Consider the following 15,655-nt stretch of genomic DNA (forward strand, 5'->3'; position numbering starts at 1 on the left):
AAAACTCTTGGCGTGCGTGTAACTCTTACTTAAACAACTTTAAAAGTTCTAGCTTCCCTGGGTGCACACATGGAAGTTGTGTTCCCTAAGCCAGAAGCAGAGTATTGATCCTGTAGCAACATCCTCCCAGGACATGCCTATGCTGCAGAGTGATGATGACATATCAGAGCCAGCTTTCAGCCTGCTAGCTGGGGTAGTACTGGCAGTCTAGCTGTGGTGGTGCTGAATATGTACCCTGGAATATGTACCCACCTGAGCTCTCTGCTACTCATTGGGTTTCTGAGGTAGTGTCTGATAGACGTGATCTTGGTCTTTAGTGTTAATGTTGGAACGAGTGAAATGATGCTAAGCATTGTAACGTTTGTTTTGAAGTGATAAAGTATGTTTTAATAAGAATGCATGCTTACCTAGCTAAGGTAGGTGTGGCTGATGATTGTCATTTTCCTTTCTAAAAGCATTCTCATCTGTTCGGTTGTCTTGCTTTGCACGTGCCAGGCAGCATGACATGGAACTTGCTGGGACCCAGGATTGTAGGGTGCTGTTCCTCCGTGTGGGATATTACAGGGAATCAAAACTCCAGGCTGCATCACTGATTCGTTTACCTGGATTAATCAGTCTGCCGCTGTCTCTGTTTTTCCAAGAGTAATGTGAAGTTACTTGTGTCACAGGGATATATGAGCTTTTTGTATTGTCTGTTTTGTAGGGAGTGAAATTCTGCTTGGAAGGGCTGTGCAGAAGGATGAAGTGTTTGAGCTGGTTCTGTTCTAATCCTGGTTAAGCAGGAGCTTGCCAATTTTCTGTGAAGTCTCTGTAAACACAAAATATAAGTATCTTTTGATTGCACTTTTTTCCCTTTGTCCTACTCTTTCTCTCTCCCCTTCTTATTTCTCTCGTGCTCTCTCTCTCTCTTCTGTGTCATCTGTCTCAAAGTATAACCTGCTCCGGTTGGGAGCTGGGAGCTCCTTTGCTCCCGTGCAGACCGTGGGCATCAGCCTTGGCCAGGCCAGAAACCCTGGCCTTTCTTTGCCCAGGTTGCAAGTAAGAAGTAGAATTTATGTTAATGGTGAGGCCTTCGTGGGAATGGGTATAATGAGGTGTTGAGTGACACTAGAAATAAATAGTCCGGGAGTGGAGAAGAGAGACTAGCTAAAACTAAACACGATGTTTGCTTTTTGCGTGAACCTGTGCAGCAGAAGCATGGCAGTATTCCCAGTTGACAGCTCCCTCGTCTCTCTCACCGCCTCCCTTTTCTCTCTCCCCTTCTGGGGCTACTGTTTTAGGATGAGCTGGTTCCAAACTGACAATACTTTTCTAGCAGATAAACGGACACCTAAGCAGCTGTGCTGGTATCTGTCGTGAACAGACATACTGCACAGTGAGGGAAACTGCAAGATGGGACCAGCATCATTTGTCATATCCAAAGAACAAAACAAAACACCCCAAAACACCTTCTACTTGAGTGGTGTCAGCAGGACAGACAAACAGCACATTTGTAAAATGTTGCTTTCTTTTCTGGTCTCGCATGATATTTTAAATGCTCCAGGTAAACATTCCTCCTTGGATCCTGCTTGTAAAAGTTGGGTTTAGACAGACAGAAGCAGGACTCTGTCCTGACACAGAAGCAGGACTATAAATTTGCAGTAAAGGAGACAGATAACTGTTGAGGAGGCTTTTGTGACCTGTTCCAGAATCTGTTTTTTCACTAGGACATCTTTCAAAGAGGGAGGAGACAGGAAGGAGCTAGAGAAGTGATGAGCTTGTTAAATGTGGTAAATGATTTTAATCTTGAAAGAAGGACTTGTAATTTAAGCAGGAGGAGACATAAACTGGGAAGTAAAGGTGCGTCTCCCAGTGTTCACTACTCTCCCTGTTTGATCAGATCTATGTTTAAGGTTGTAGGGTGTCTTATCTGCTGTTTTTTTAATTGCATTGGTTATGGTGGACACCAGCGGGCAGTTGCTCGGAACAAATCTGTCTTGCCAAAGTGCTTTCTCTGATGGCTTCTGCGTTCAGGACTGAGCCTGCAGCTCGCGCAAGCCGCTGCCTGGCTGTGACTGTGGCCATCCGTGTGTGATTACATGACTAAATGTCTCCGCAGCCTTTAAATCTGTTCCCACCTTATCCATTCAGGGTCACGTCATGCCCAGTGGGAATAGCCAATGTCTTCCTGCCCTGGGTACTGATTCTCAATCATGTGCCAGTGCAGCAAGCAGGGTTACCGTGCTTCTTGGCTCCGTGGTGTTGTGCAAGAGGAGTGGGTAGGGTGAAATGCTTAGTGTTTATTGAATGACTTCTAAAACCCTCAGAGAGATGCGGTTGAGTCATTTGGCTGTCTTAGCCTAGTTTGTTAACATCGCAAAATGCCTGTTGTTTTCCTGCGTGGTTGCCTGAGCTTGGTTGAGGATTATCAAACTGGGGTTTGGTGCAGGTCAGACAACCAATCTTCTCTTCCTTGTGATCTAGTTAGATCTTTCAGCTCCTGGGACCCAATCTTTCAAGATATTTAAAGACTGGCAAGATTTAGACATGTGATTAGTTCTTAAAGATCTGATAGAAAAATACCATAAAAGCCCAAACAGCTGTAAGCTTTGGATGCAGCAGGGTTGCAGTGCTGAGTCAAAGGGGCTGATTCTGCTCAAGCACATTTCAACTTCTGCTTTTGCACCTGGGCACTTGAGGAAGTCTCCCAATGAAAAATATTTTTAATTTACCTGTAGGCTCTTTATTGTGATCCTAAACAGTCTTTGGGAGATGCCTCACAAAAGCAGGTAGCGACTGTATCCCACACACATCTGTAAATAGAGATGTGAATTTGCAGACCTGCCTCTGCTCCATCACTGCTGATTTTTTTTGGCCATTTCTACCAGAAGAAAAGGAGCGCAACATCCACACCCATGAGGGTGAGATGAATACGGCTATCACACAAATAAAATTACTGGCTGCCGAATAGCAACAGCTTAATGAAAATGTGAACAGTTAAACAAATAAAGCCAGTCAAGCTCATAATGCTTCTGCGTGGAATTTCACTGTATCGCTGAGCAGAAATAGAATTAGGCATAGAAAAAGAATACCTGGAGAAGTTGTCTCTGTCTGCCTCTTTTTGTGCTAGGTATACGAAGCTGGACTAGACAGGAGTGAGCCATACCCTGGATGTGGCCGTGCTACCCCTGACCTTGGAGAGGAAATCTCTTTATCCCGTGTGGGAGTCTTCTAAAGCAAGGCAGAAGGGGACAAATTAATGCACTAGGTTTCCTCTGACACCTAAATGCAAATTGTACAGAGTGGGATGGATCCTTTGAGAACTCTGTGATTTCTGCATTTCTTTACCATCTTCTGCTGGTGAATAATTATTGTACCTCTGTGTGGTTGGTAAGTAGCGTTGTTCTTATGTACGGAAAGGGAAACCGAGACAGGGATTTATCTACAGCTGCTGGGTGAAGTCAGGAGAAATCTGACAATAAAGTCTAGGACTCCCACTCCTGCCCTCCAGACAGTGTTTACCCCTCTGTACCTCCTAGAAAAGCTGCATGGTTTAGTAACACTCACAAGTGGCAGATGAAATCCCCAGGATGAGAATTTAACAACCGACATTGAGATCCTGTCTTGGAGGGTCATTGTCGTAGCTGAAGGGTTGTGAAGTGTTTTCAGCAGCTCTTTGCACTGTATCTGGGCATAAGGACTAGACGTTTCTGTGCCTTCGTGTTCATGATAACTCCTGGAGTTAGACATCGTTAGAACTAGTGCGAGTTAATAATCTGTTCCAGTATGAGATTTGGAGCTGTGAAAAGCAGTATGTAAAGTTGGGATGAGCTTGTGGACAAGCCCTGGGGTCAAGGAGCTGCTGGAGCTGCCTTCAAACACCATGATGTCCTCTCTTCCTTGCCACTTCCATCAGTGAGCGTTTGGCTGTGAAAAGTCAGAGGTAATGGATGGGATGTGGTGATCCCTAGGAGTTCAGGGGACAGCTGGGGTTGTGTTCTCTGTCATTTTTGTTTTGTTTTGTTTTTTATTTTTCTTCCCGCTTATTCACAAGGTATCACGCCTCAACAAGGCTTGGTCTTAGACTTGTGTGGAGCCACCAGGATTGGAGGTGTACTGTGTCAAGGTCACAGTAAGCTTTAATGTGCTGTGGAATTAGAAACGTTCTAGGAGTTTATATTCAACACCTCTTCATTTTTCTGGGTGACCTTGTGGTATTTTCTTGCACCAGATCTCTAATTTGTTGTCCTGCTGCCTTCATCTAATTTTTTTTTTTTTTGCATGTGTTAGTGACATCCAGTCAAGTGTAATTTGGTTGAGAAGTGGCACCTACAGCAAGGATCCTGCTAGTAATCCCTGTGTAGAATCCTATATACCCAATGTTCCAGGAATAACTGAAGGCACAAGCTTAAATCTTGGAGGGACGCACAGGGGAAACCTCTCCTGAAATGAGGCTCTGCATATCTGACTTTTATACTTTCCCTGCTTTTTAACAGTAGGATTTGCTCTTTTTGTTTCTGGACTGAAGCAGATTTAAGCAGAAGTCTGACATTCTGAATTTACTCACCCGAGCAACAGTGTTCATCAGTCAGTGTTGTTAGACTATCCTTTCTTTACCTCGTCTCTGGATAGTTTCCTCGATGTTCTGCAGGGATCATTTGCCAGCTTGACTCCAATTCCTGCACTTTCGTGGCTTCTTGTTTTATAACATCTTGCACCATGCACTTTCTGTTTCTGTAACCCATTTAATCCAAAATGTTGGAATGGTTTGCAGGTATTTATTGCATCTCTCCTTCCTTGTGATAGGAGGTAACAGGTCATTTATACAACTTAATCCAAAATCTTTTGGCTTCAGAGATATATATTTTTTCCTTTTATTTTCCCACTGGTTATCCTCAGGGGCTGGTAGCAAGAGCAGGTATAAGAGTGTGGAGAAGTCTCCTTCGTTTGTATATACTGTTCCATTTAGTTTTACTCTGAGCAAGGCGTGGCAATTTAGCAGTTAAAAACCCCTGCAGCTACAGAAGCTGATGTCCCCCAGCAATAATGTTACTGTTGCCTGTCCTTAATTTTTGAAGCATTTGGTTTAGGGTTTGAAAGAATGAAGTTCTGTTGCATCAGTAAGTGGTTTTCCATTCCTTTTGGCTCTGGAAACGATTATTCACAGTTGGGTGAAGTTCATTTTAATGCTTACAAAACCGGAGCTGAATTTGTACAAGTTGTCGTTGTTCTGCTTTCAAAACATCGTGTGCCTTCTGGATCCCTTTATCCCTCCTCGAGCCTAATGCGCAAGCTTACGAAACACTAGCGGTGGTTGCAGTTGCGGATAGAGGAGCATCCAGTGTTGCCTCCCTTTCCTTATAAATTCCCTTCTCTCAGCTTGCTCCAGAAAGGTGCAGTATGGTTTGTAATTTATGCTTTCTGAAGTGTGGAGATAGTGGGATGTAATTATCTTCCCCTGAGGTAAAATCGTTACGTTGGCTGTAAAGAGAGAGGGTCGCAGTCCTAATGGGAAATGATTTTAAAGCAGTCTTGACCAAGTCTAGTGGAGCCGTTTCGAACCACTTAAAACTCAGCCAGCCCTTCACAGCACTTGTGATATGTCCTCTTTATGCGGTGAGAGGCAATGGGACTGACACTTGTCGAGGGATAAAGAAAATCTATGATAAACTGCAGCGCCGGCAGTAGGCAAGAGTTGTGTGCTGCCACAGGGGAAAGGCAGAGACGGTGCCCGGTCTTGATTATTGTTGTTTCTTGATCCTGATTTGGAAAAAGCACTTTACAGCAGCAAGAAGACAATAGTCATGAAATCTGCCACCTTGGGCTTCATGGGCTGCAAAAGCTGCCCCTGTGCCCCAAGGCTCGATTCCTGCCGACACGAAAGGAAGCCTTTGGTTTTCCGAACAGGTGGCCGTGCAGATAGAGGCGCAGTCCTGAGATCGAAGCCAAATAGCTGGCGGATGCTTTACCTTGGAAATTCGGGTTTCAAACATGCACCGAGTTACAAGGCAAATTGGGTCAGAGATTGTTTAATACCAACTACTACTTTATGTTCTGTCAGTGGCAGTCGTACTTCAGCATAATTTGGCACTTTTTGGTGGAGTTGTGGTCAGCAGCAAGTGGGAGAGAAACGCTTTGGCAGAGCTGATCGAAGGCGGCAGTCAGCAGTAGCAGGCCATACTGAGGGGCATTGGCAGATCTGTTGGCAGCCACCTGGGACCGGAAAAGCAGAGACCGCTTCAAATAAGCGCCTTTCTGCATTTCAGTCCTCTACAGAAGCAGAATAGCCAGGGCTGTGCAGGTCAGCAAAGCTCTGAGCCGGTGCCCAGGAGAGCAAGAATGGTAGTGAAATGCCCCATGTCTGATTTTTCATCCTTTGAGCTCCTCTGTCATTTTATTGGAAAACAAAAATTGTTTAAATAATGAAACAGACCCGATGAAGTTGTGCAGTGATGCAGAAGGGGTGAGGAAGGGTTGTTATTTTCTTTCCTTCCATTGCTTTTCCCCTCCTGCCTTGCCTCCCGAGTGTGGGTGGAAGCTGCATGTCAGGAACCAGCAGCATCAGCCTGGCCTGGTGGCTTTTCTTAATGGTGAGAACGAGATTAAATGTAATTAACATTGATTGAACAAAAACCATCCTCAGTATGAATGCCGATTAATTAACAGGCATCCTTTCAGTAGTGACCCTTTGTAGAACGGTGTTTGTTCCTCCTGGCCCCCGGTATTTTCTAGGAATAATAAAAAGAACCAAGCGTTGCCTTCCCCGCTCCCTCCTGTGCTGTCTGGGGCTACCAGCTCAGCGGGGAGACGGATCCCCCCAAGTGGGATGATTTTTTAATGCAGTCTAGTAACTGCAGAGCTGCTCAGCCGGTGGCAAAACGTTTCCTGTAAGGCAAGGCTAATGACGGGGGCTCTATCTGAGCTAGGACAATGATCAGAACAATTGGCGGGAGGAAATCAATGTTATAATGCATGAACAAACAGGTGAGGCTCAGACCAGCTAGAAATCGGTTGCGCTAGTAAATTACTTCATATTCCGGTAATGCAGAGCAATGGGAGGCATCAAGGCAGAGTAAAGCAAGCTGTGTGTCAGCTCATGAGAGTCAAAAGAGGACGTGGAGGAGGGGGGAAAGGAAACTCAAAAATTTTCTCCTTTCTCCCCTTTGCTTGTGGGGTGTGCAGGGCAGGGGGGCTTCCACGTGAAAGTGCTTTCTGGGGTGTACTGACAATGCCTCTTGCAAGTTTTTTGAAAGGCGTCTTTTCTGCTGTCATGCCAGCTTTGAAGACGCCATCTGGGGAAGTAGCCAAGAAGTCACTGGGTGAACTTCTCTGCTTTGCAAAGCTATTAACACCAGTACAGAGAAGAGGGAAAACAAAACTCTCTTCATAGCTTTTTGAATTAATGTTTTTTGCTGCTGCCAGGCATACTCCTGCCCCTTCTTATTGCAAACCCAAGGACAGCAACTCTTGGACTCCTGAAGGATGAGAGAGACAGAGAGGCTTTTCAGTGCAATAACTATATGGCACAGAAGTGCTGTGATCCATTAGTCAGCACAGCTGCTCCACAAAATAGCCAATACCCAGAATGTAACAGAACAAATTGCACATAACCAAAAAATACCTATGGCATACATCAAACTAAAGTGACTCAAATGTCCCTTACAATGGTTGAGGGTGCTAATAACCCCACAACAAATACCTTATCCAGCAGAAAGGCCTTGAACACCCATCTTAGGACCGGTCAGGATTTTTTGTATTTTGTTGGTGCCTCTTTCCAGACTAACAGAGGTGAAAAAGTTGTGCAGTCGTGTTCCTGAAGTCTGCTGTGTGCAAACAGGTATTCTGTTTTGTGTGGGAAAACAAATAGTTATCTGCACAAGGCAGAGAGGTAGGAACTGTGGAGATTAATTTCTACTTTGTCACTGACATTCTGAATCCGGCAAGTCATTTGTCATGGGGATCTGCTTTCTGATTTCTTCATAGCTACATGGTGCCCGTAGGTGTGAGTGCCAAGGTGTAACTGCTGAAGGGACTATTAGAACAAAGGTAAGGTATTATCCACTGGAGGAAACTTGCAGGGTTTACCTCTGTGAGGCTAAAGGCTGATTAAACAAACATATCTTGCTTGGCAAACAGCATCTGTGGCAAACAGCAGGAGTAAAGTTCTTCCAGGTCTGGGTTTTCAAGGAGGAAGATGCCTCCACGAGCTGTGAGCCTTAGGTGAGGCGCAGAGCTCTCCAGCCTTCGTGGGAGAAGGAAAGGAGGCCGCGGACTGGCCAGGCTGGCCCACGAGCTTTTACGGGCAGATGCAAACGGACAAAGGGTGAACGGGATGAAGATGAGCAGTGCATTAGAGAACCTTGTTGCCGAGACTTGCTGCCTGGTGCTGATACCAAACCCCTGGCCCTCTATTATGGGAGAAGGACTGCTTTGGGCTTTGGCTGGACTCTGTTCTCAGCGGGAGTAAAATGTGTGGAGCAGATCTGCTTGCAGAGCTTGGCCCTTTCTCCTCACCCGACTGGAACCAGAACTGGAAAGCTGCCGGCTCCCTGCAGCTGCTGCAAAGTGGCAGGCTGTGTCAGCAAGCAGCCGGCCAGTTTTAGCTGCTGTTAGCTCACAAGCAGGGTCTCTCACTGGTGGAAGAGCATGGGTTAGTGGCTCAGGTTCCTGCTTGGCAGGAGAGGCGTGGAGGAGATAGCTGAGTGCCCTTCAGTTGGATTTGCTGTTGAGACTGCACTGATTACCATTCCTGTTTTTACTGGAACTGCAGCTGTGAGGAATTGTCTTGAACCCCTTTGTATGGACACAATTTTTTTTACGTAGAGGAGCTAGTTTGGAGCTCCTAAAGACTTTGATACCTGATGTCTACTTGACGTTTTATTGGCAACGACATTAAAGTCATCTCCCCTCGCTGTGCAAGGAGAAGGGCACTGTCCTCTCTTGTGTGTGGTGCACTCTCCAAGGCTACCTTGAGTTGTTCTGCTGAGATGGCAACAAGGAGACCAGCTAATGCCAACGGTTGGCCAGGTATTTTGTGACAGGTCACTGAACTTTAGGTTGAACCTCAGCTCAATTAATTGGAAGTATCCCATCATATGGGAACATCTCATTGTTGCAAGCTGCCTGGACTTGTTACGTATGCATCTTGTTGGGTGCATATGCAATGATGAGGGCATGTTGTAGAGGTAAGGCTGCTTCTTCCCTTTCCTGGCTGTTTCTGCTCAAAATAAGTATTGTAGCAGCCTGATAGCACCTTGCAGGGAGGACTCCAGGTTGGAAGGGAACCAACAGGTACCTAATCTGTATCTGCATGGTTGCAATATAAGTTGAAACGCTTATGTAAATAGTTGACTTAACAAAGAGTGGTTTTAATCTTAGAGGTGTGGGGTCCTAGCACGCTATTACACAGCATGTGAGGCGTGAAATAGATGCAACTGTGCTTCTAAGTAGTTAGCCACAGGTTTATAAACTGGTGGCCTAGAAACAGTGAAAACAATTCTATGTGTATTGTAATAAGCATATATGATGTGACAACAGACCACGAGGCCTGCAGAGCTTGCGCTGTGGCTGCGTGAAGCTCTGCAGGAGCTGTGAGAGTAGATCCGTGGCTCTGGCCTCCAGCATTGTTAGCTGTTAACAACTGTGCCTGCGCTGCATGGTGTGTTCTGCAGAAGATCCACGGGAGCACAGGATCTCAGCCAGCCAGAGACTATATGTGGTTTTCGCTTCCTTTGTAAACTGAATCTTAGCAATGTTAGAGGGTTTCAGTTTTCAAGAATTGGCCATTACCAGGCAGAATGGTAACGGTTTATACTGGTTTGGCAAATGCTGAGAGATCTGGATTGGTATCTGAGCAGAAACATCTGAAACAGCTGGGAAAGGCATCCCTCTATGCAGTCAGCTGTGCACTGAGAGCGCTTCGGGTCCCAAGAAATGCCAGCCCTTTAACCTTCGTGAGCATCATGTGCCCTTTATGAGGGAGGGGAAATGAATTAGTCACTGTGGCCAGCACAGGTTGGTCTTAGGTGCAACTGTGTACAAATTACATTGTATCAGGCCACGGCTGGGAGCAACCTGGGCTGACTGATGGTATCATTACTTGCATCCTTTTTTCATAAAACTTCCCCTGGTGTGAGCTGCACAGCAGGAAATTGGTGTCTAGCCTGTCTGGCAGCCCATCAGCTTTGGGTTCAATGCTTACTGTGCAAGAGACTTTGATGAAGTTTAGTTGTCCAAAGTGAGGTGGAACCTGATTTACACAAGGAATGTTTGTGAGCCTCCAGCTTCACGTATCTCCGGTGTATAGAGAAGTTAGGCTGGAAAGAACTGATTGAAGGGCTGACTATTTGTCTTTTCCCCTGAAAGAAGTTTTTGTTTTGTTTTTGTTTTGTTTTTGTTTTGTTTTTTAAAAAGAAGTTATGATTTTGAACGTTAAATTTTGTAACTAAGTTTTTTAAAATTATTATTAAAAACAGTTTAGCCCCTTCCACTGGGTTTAATCATAGAGTAGCCACATCAGTGGCTTTGTCACAAAATGTAGCATTCCTTGACACTTAACTGAAGTGTTACAGTGTGAATACAGGAAATTACTTTATTGCAACATTGATTGCGAGTTGTTACTGCTTAGCTCATTACAATTTGTGTGAGTGCTATTGGAGATTTTAAAATATATTGCTTAGTGCAAAACTTCTAAGTCACTAATGGTGAGAAAAATTACCTTGGAAATTACAGTCAGTCAAGTAATATCGATGGTTCATTTGTCAGATTTCTGGGTAAGCTTTGTCTAAATAATTTGGCAAACAATTTCCTCTTTATTCTCAAATCCTTTGAAGCTTTTCCAGTTTTTTGTTGATGGAGATGGGGCTGTCTTTGGGGAGGCATGCTGACCTTACAAGTGTTAGCTAGTGCATATAACCCACTATGCAAAGGTAACCTCAGTCATATCCCTCATTTTCTGATAGATATTGCCAAGTGTGGTAACACCATTGTTTTGAGGTGTCCCCCTTTCTGATTCATTACAAGGAACAGCAGCTTCTCTCCAATGAAAAATGAGTGTACAAGGAGTAGGACTGAGCTTAAATCTAGCCCTAATCGGTTGGGTGATAGGATCACATGCAGCTACAAATTATTTTGCTGTCTTTCTGTAGCTGGCTTTAGTAAGGCCCTCTAAACGTGGGTAAGGACTGTCTTCTGTGCAAAATGGAAGTGAACCTAGCCAGAGTAGGAGGAGAAAGCAGTGTCTTGACCAGGTCACCCTATGCAGTTCTGCTGTTAGTGTAGCTACACCAGCAGTTCCTTGATTCTAATGATGCTATTGCTGATGCATAAGAGCCGATTGCCTAGTTTTTGAAGTAGAGTCCAGCACTGATGCCACAGATCCCCAGCTGGGAAGGGAGTTGGAGCTGGTGCCAGCTGTGTTCTCATCCATGGCTGATGGCATTGTTGGACTGATTTCTTTGAATTTATAGGAGTGAGAAGGTAAAAATAGAAAGAGGCCACGGTAGGCTCTGCAACTACCGTCCTAAAAATGTCTGAAGCCTCCTCCTGCTTCTTCTCCCCCTTCTTCTTCAGAAGTCCACAGCTCATAAGCAGATGCCAGCAGGATCTGAGGATTTATCAGCTGCAAAACAGGAGGTTGTTTGTGGTGGGGGGAGGGGAAACAAACTTGATTTTTCTTAGATTTTGAGGAGAGTTTGGGCCTTAATATTAAAAGGCAAAGGCTCTCAAACGTGTCAGAGGCTAGGGTGATCCGTGAGTCCCTCTATTACTTCCTCTTCCCTCTCTGGTGTCCTTCTTTATGTTGATGCTGTTCCGAATGTTGGGACGAGGGAGCAGTGCGTGTGTGTTTGAAGGCAGCTGATTCAAGTGTTCGCATCTCCCACTGAGGCTGAAGTTTTAGCATGGAGCTATGCTTACTGCTCCCACTTAGCTGGTCTGGGGTTTAACTGAGACTAGAGGCTTTCTGCCCTTCTGTCACTCCTGCTGTAGGCCATTGGAGGAGGCCGTTCCTCAGCCTGTGTCAGGGTGCTTGCAGTGGAGAGCTCTCATCTTGGAAGTTGTTCTGTGGCCCAGCACGGTGGACTGTAAAGTTCCCCTAGTTAATCAGGTCGTGGGGGCTCAGGCTAATTGTAAGAGGGGGATTTAGGTTTTACTAGGTCGTTCTGGAGTACCTGCTTCAAGATACTGTTGCTGTGTTGGGCACTGTTCAGTGTATAAGGAATAAAAAAAGACCTTGGTCTTCAACCTGGCCAAGAGCTGAGAGCGCTTACCCTTGAATCAAGGGCTACAGACCTCATATTTCTTGTGGCAATTTGTAAATTCTAATTATTTAAAATATTTTCCCTCTTCCGCCCCCTGCCCCAGTCCCTCCTCAGAGTATGTGGGCAATGTTTGAGCTGGAGCTGACCGCAGACTGACTTGTTCACAGAATCAGTCTTACCTTTGATATCATGACCTGTTTTCTTCTACAGTCTTGCGTACTCTTGAATATCTTGCTGTGTTTTGTAGCAGGTGATACCTGTTGACTTTTCTGAGGGATGTCCTGTAGTTTCTCAGCCATGCTAGTACTGCTCCTTCACTTCTGAAAGAAACGGTCCAATATAAGCTAACTTGCTGTCTTTTCATTTGTCTCCTTTTTCCTCCAGGAGCTGTTAGTTAATTCTGGATAAACATCAACAGCCACCAAAGAGCAGAAGACAGGGACAACAGATGCCCTTGGAAGTCCCAGCATCCTTCTGGATAGACACTGACCAAAACTGGTGCCTTCTGCCCATAGCGGTCCAAGACAACGACATGATTCCTCTACTGATTGCCTGCATGTATCAGTCTCGATGGATGTTTCTGGTCCTGGGGGAGGGGGACACTATTGCTTCCTTTTTTTTTATTGTGTTACAATATAAACAATTATTTTGACCACAAGTGCTCCTGGCACAGCTTGTAGTTTGGAGGCTCACCTAACACAGGTGTGGTTCACCATATACTGGCTTTGGTTTCACCCATCCCCGTGTGAGTTTTGAGAGCTTTTGTCCTTGTCCTTGTTCTTCAAAGACAGGAGTCTGAAGTACTTGGTAGTACTCCTGACTAGCTTGTTAGGATTAACTGTGCCTAGCACGCTCCCTTTGGTTACACAAGCAGGCGCGTTTCTTCCCTTCCAAGATTCCCTCCTAACCAATAAAGTGTTTAATGGTCACTGTGTGCTGTGAGATGCCTTCAGTCCCACCAGTTTGTAAATGGCTGTTTTCTGCCTCCTGCCCTTGCCAACAAAAACTCCCCACAAGTGTGGGGAATAGAAATATTTCCAGTTACAGTTTATAAATCACAAAACTCGTTCGTTTTGGTCCTGGGCTGAGTGAATTTGGCTTATTTAAAGTACTTGGAAGAGTGCAAAATCCTGGCTGAAGGGAACTAGTCTTGGGGAATCATTACTGAAAAAACCTTTTCCTGCTGAATGTGGAGCCCCAATTATCTTTCTCTGCACTGGCTCTTGTGTACAGTTCCTCCTTTATCTGCTATAAAGCACCATCCCTCCTCAGCCTCGTACTCTGTTTTGTGCCTTCTCTTTGCGGAGCCAAGGGGCAGTGGGAGCTGTCTGTGTCTGGCATTCTGGCATTTCATCCTCTTATAAGTGGTAGGTGCAACAGGTTTGCAACAGATCTGTCAGCAGCACAGGTGAGCAGGTCTATTTTTGTAACTTAATTCCCTTTCTCTGGCTAAAGCCTCTCCTCCAGTTGGCATTGTTTGCTCCTTGTGTCCTCTCTGACCTGGTATCTGACAGGTTCTGAAGAATGTGAACATAGGTGGTGGGTGTGTTTTTTTTTTGTTTTTTTTTTTTGGAGGTCAAGTCAGGTTTATGTAGCGTTTATGAAAATGGATGAGGGGGGCTGAGAACTGTTTTCTGCCTTATGTCCTGCTTGGTCTCTTTAGGCAGCAACATCATGCTTTAGATCTTGGTTAAAGGGACAAAATCTCTTTCCTTCCCTTGGGGCGCCGATGCCACAGCCTTCCTCCTCCTCACAAGCACAATGTTTGCTTATTCACAGCTCTTCTTTGTTAATTCCAGATCTTGAAAAATTTCTATCTTTTTATCCCCGTGCAGGTCAAACATGCTGTCCCCAAAGGAGGAAGGGTAAGTTTTCTAAGCCCAAGTAGGACACTTAGTGCCCTTTGGTCTGTCTCTAGCAGCATTGGGCAAACTTTTTCTGCTGCTGCCATACCAACTTTGGGATCTGCTTAGGGTAGCCTGGTGCCACCGAGCCACTGAACTTCTGATGCTGCACACACAAATTTAGAGCAGCAAGGTTTATCCCTGACTAGATGTTAAATTATTGTTGGTCTGAAGAGAAAAATACCTATTTTGTCTCTTCTTCATTTTCCTCTTGCCTCCATCCAGTGTTACCTTGGCACAAGTAATTTGCATGTCATGATTTCAGCCACCCTAAACTGGAGGGGACTATGATGCTAGAGCTGATTATCTTGCGGCACTGGACAATTTTCTCTGTTAGGAAACTGTAATACATTTCCATGTTCTTTTATAATGAGCTTTATTTACCAAATTGGCAATTCCTCTGTTGAGAAATAACTGATTACAGCATTCAGGGAGTTACTATCATCTCCAGATATGCAGGTGTCTGTGGAACATAAACCGATGTGATCATTCAGACGGTGAACTCAATTGATAGAGGGTAGGGGGAAAAAATCAGCCATAAAATCATAAATGTAACATCTCCAGCTAATGCTGGCCAGGTGCACTGCGGCTGTTTTGCAGCCCAGCAAGGACAAAGTGGCACTCTAAGGCCATCCAGTATCTCCAGATGAAGGACTGCTTGGTTATTAACTGAAAATGTACCTCTTCCACCTCATCCTCCTTCAGTACTGGCTCACGTAACCCTCAGTCTGTGGTAGTTTGAGGACAAAAATTCATTCGTTTGTGTAGCTTTGAAGTTGAAAACTCTTCAGTCCTGCCGTGCTGGGGTAGGATTTGAGCCTACTCCGCGACGAGTCTGTACAAATCTCATGGTGATTCTGTGGGTGCTGGGACTGTGGTCCCATCTGCCTTTCAGAGAGTCCCTTTCCCTTGGGGTTGGATAGTGCCCAGGAACAGGGTAGTTGCTACTGTTGCCCTGACCTTTGGCTCGGGTATCTCAGCTTTGGAAAAACTGATGAGCAGAGGTGTCAACAGGAGGTTGCCAAGGATGAAACTGAGTTTGCAGAGCCTCAGATGCCATATAAGTAAAAAAGGTACAGGTTACACTGTACACTGTATACAGCTTTTAACTGTTAGCACAGGTTACACTGTTTTCCTTTCTCCTCTTCACTGGTCCTATATTACTGAGGCCCTTACAAAGAGGGAAGAAACCCTGCATCTTGCCATAAGCTGCTCCTGCGTACGTTTCTCCTTGACTGCCTGTTCGAAATTCAGAGTGTGAATTTTTTTTTTGTGCAAGATTGTGACAGCAGGTGTCAGTTACGTTCCAAAGTGGCAAAGATCATTATTCCTGGAGCCTGGTGTCCAGTGCTGAATAGATGTCCTTATCACACAACTGCTGTCGCAGCTGGCATTAATGGGCAACTTGGACGGCAGGGTAAACAAGGTCTAAGTCTATTGTGGAGGCTGAATTTGAGGCAGTTTCCTCAAATGTGGAGGTAGGGTAGGGGCAGCCAGAGCGCTGCTATCTGT

The 15,655-nt window shown here is 45.2% G+C and overlaps 1 protein-coding gene across 2 annotated transcripts in view; it reads left to right on the forward strand.

The window, feature by feature from the left end:
• CHCHD6 (coiled-coil-helix-coiled-coil-helix domain containing 6) overlaps positions 1-13,168 on the forward strand; it is a 116,256-nt gene extending 103,088 nt beyond the window's left edge. For both annotated transcript variants that reach the window (XM_068907613.1, XM_068907612.1), the window contains one exon: positions 12,624-13,168. In XM_068907613.1, coding sequence (XP_068763714.1) covers positions 12,624-12,647 — 24 coding nt within the window. In that variant the 3' untranslated portion in view covers positions 12,648-13,168. The remainder of the gene's footprint in view (positions 1-12,623) is intronic.
• Positions 13,169-15,655: the final 2,487 nt, after the last annotated feature.

The sequence above is a fragment of the Struthio camelus genome, chromosome 14, assembly GCF_040807025.1.
Source record: "Struthio camelus isolate bStrCam1 chromosome 14, bStrCam1.hap1, whole genome shotgun sequence".
NCBI classification, from domain to species: Eukaryota; Metazoa; Chordata; class Aves; order Struthioniformes; family Struthionidae; genus Struthio; species Struthio camelus.